The sequence below is a fragment of the Meleagris gallopavo genome, chromosome 4, assembly GCF_000146605.3.
Source record: "Meleagris gallopavo isolate NT-WF06-2002-E0010 breed Aviagen turkey brand Nicholas breeding stock chromosome 4, Turkey_5.1, whole genome shotgun sequence".
In the NCBI taxonomy this organism is placed as follows: Eukaryota; Metazoa; Chordata; class Aves; order Galliformes; family Phasianidae; genus Meleagris; species Meleagris gallopavo.
Genome location: NC_015014.2, coordinates 26,375,616 through 26,376,755, shown reverse-complemented (window position 1 = coordinate 26,376,755; position 1,140 = coordinate 26,375,616). Strand labels below are relative to the sequence as shown.

General features: G+C 38.9%; 1 protein-coding gene across 1 annotated transcript in view; it reads left to right on the top strand.

Moving 5' to 3' along the window:
• The window catches only part of LOC104910691 (teneurin-3-like), an 80,551-nt gene that overhangs the window by 58,376 nt on the left and 21,035 nt on the right, over positions 1-1,140 (top strand). Inside the window, exon 3 of the mRNA XM_031553266.1 lies at positions 574-664. Within this exon, the coding sequence (XP_031409126.1) occupies positions 574-664 (91 nt within the window). The remainder of the gene's footprint in view (positions 1-573; positions 665-1,140) is intronic.

The following is a 1,140-nucleotide window of genomic DNA, read 5'->3' as shown; positions in this document are numbered from 1 at the left end:
TTTTTTTTTTTGTAAGTGTGTATGTGTTTGTTACACTCTGCTGATGATGATTCAGCCATGTTTCATCTCTTTGGAACTGTTAGGATTTCTGGGTGTCTTACCTTGGAGGAAGAACAACAGACAAAGGTAAGAATCCGACATGTAGCTGCCAAGTGTTTAAAGTGGCCTCGATTCGATTGCCATCTGCCAGAAACTGATGAGTGAACAAAATATTGTTAGCTTGACTATCAGTCATAATGAAAAAGGCCAGCCGAGTGGAATTTGTACCTGGAAGAATAAATTTTTGCAATGACATCTCTGAGTGCGAAGTGCAGTAAATTAGTCAATGATGCATATCAGAGAACAAGCTGAAAAATACTTTCACAAAATGGAAAGAACTGAAAACAATTAATTTCACCTATAATTAATCTGGTGTAAAGTCAGTTTGTAATCTGATTAGCTTCATTTTAGTCAGATTGAACCAGACCAAAGCTGTAATAGTTTCTCCATACAGACTGATGTTATTTTATTAAAGTGGTAGTGGAAACGCTTCCAGATGAGTCGATATTCCATGTGAATATTTTTGTGTAACAGCAGCTATAGGAGCTTCCAGCAGGAAAAAGCAGATCCAGAGTGCGCATGGTGCAGATGGGTCTGAAGAGTTCTGGTTGGGACTAGAAAGGAGGTGAATGTAGGCATCTGCCAGAGACCATTGCTGCTACAGGTTAGGCTCTGCCTGCCATTCTCTGGTATTTGACAGACACTGAACTGAGTTAGTTGTCTTTCCAAAGAGCTGCTGAGAGCAGATGGCAGCTCAGTAATTTAGCCATCCTGTACAGTTCTGTATTTCTCTGAAAGCTGATGTTAATTGATGTTAAGCTGTAACTTCCTGCCTCCTGCTCTATTCCTTTTCTAAAAGTTGGAAATATAAAACATGCTTTTTTCTTCCTTTTTTTCCTTCTGAATATTTCAGAGCAGTAATAGATGGTCTTTGAGAATGTCTGGAAAGTAATTCTACTTTGTAGTAGAACTGAAAGACTAAAACCGAATATGGACAAGTCAGTTTGTTCTGTTTCTTCTTGGCCTGTTCTGCTCTTTGGCTCTTCGGGTGTTTGGGTTTTTCGTTGAATTTTTTTGTTGCTTTTGTTTGGGTTTCTTGGG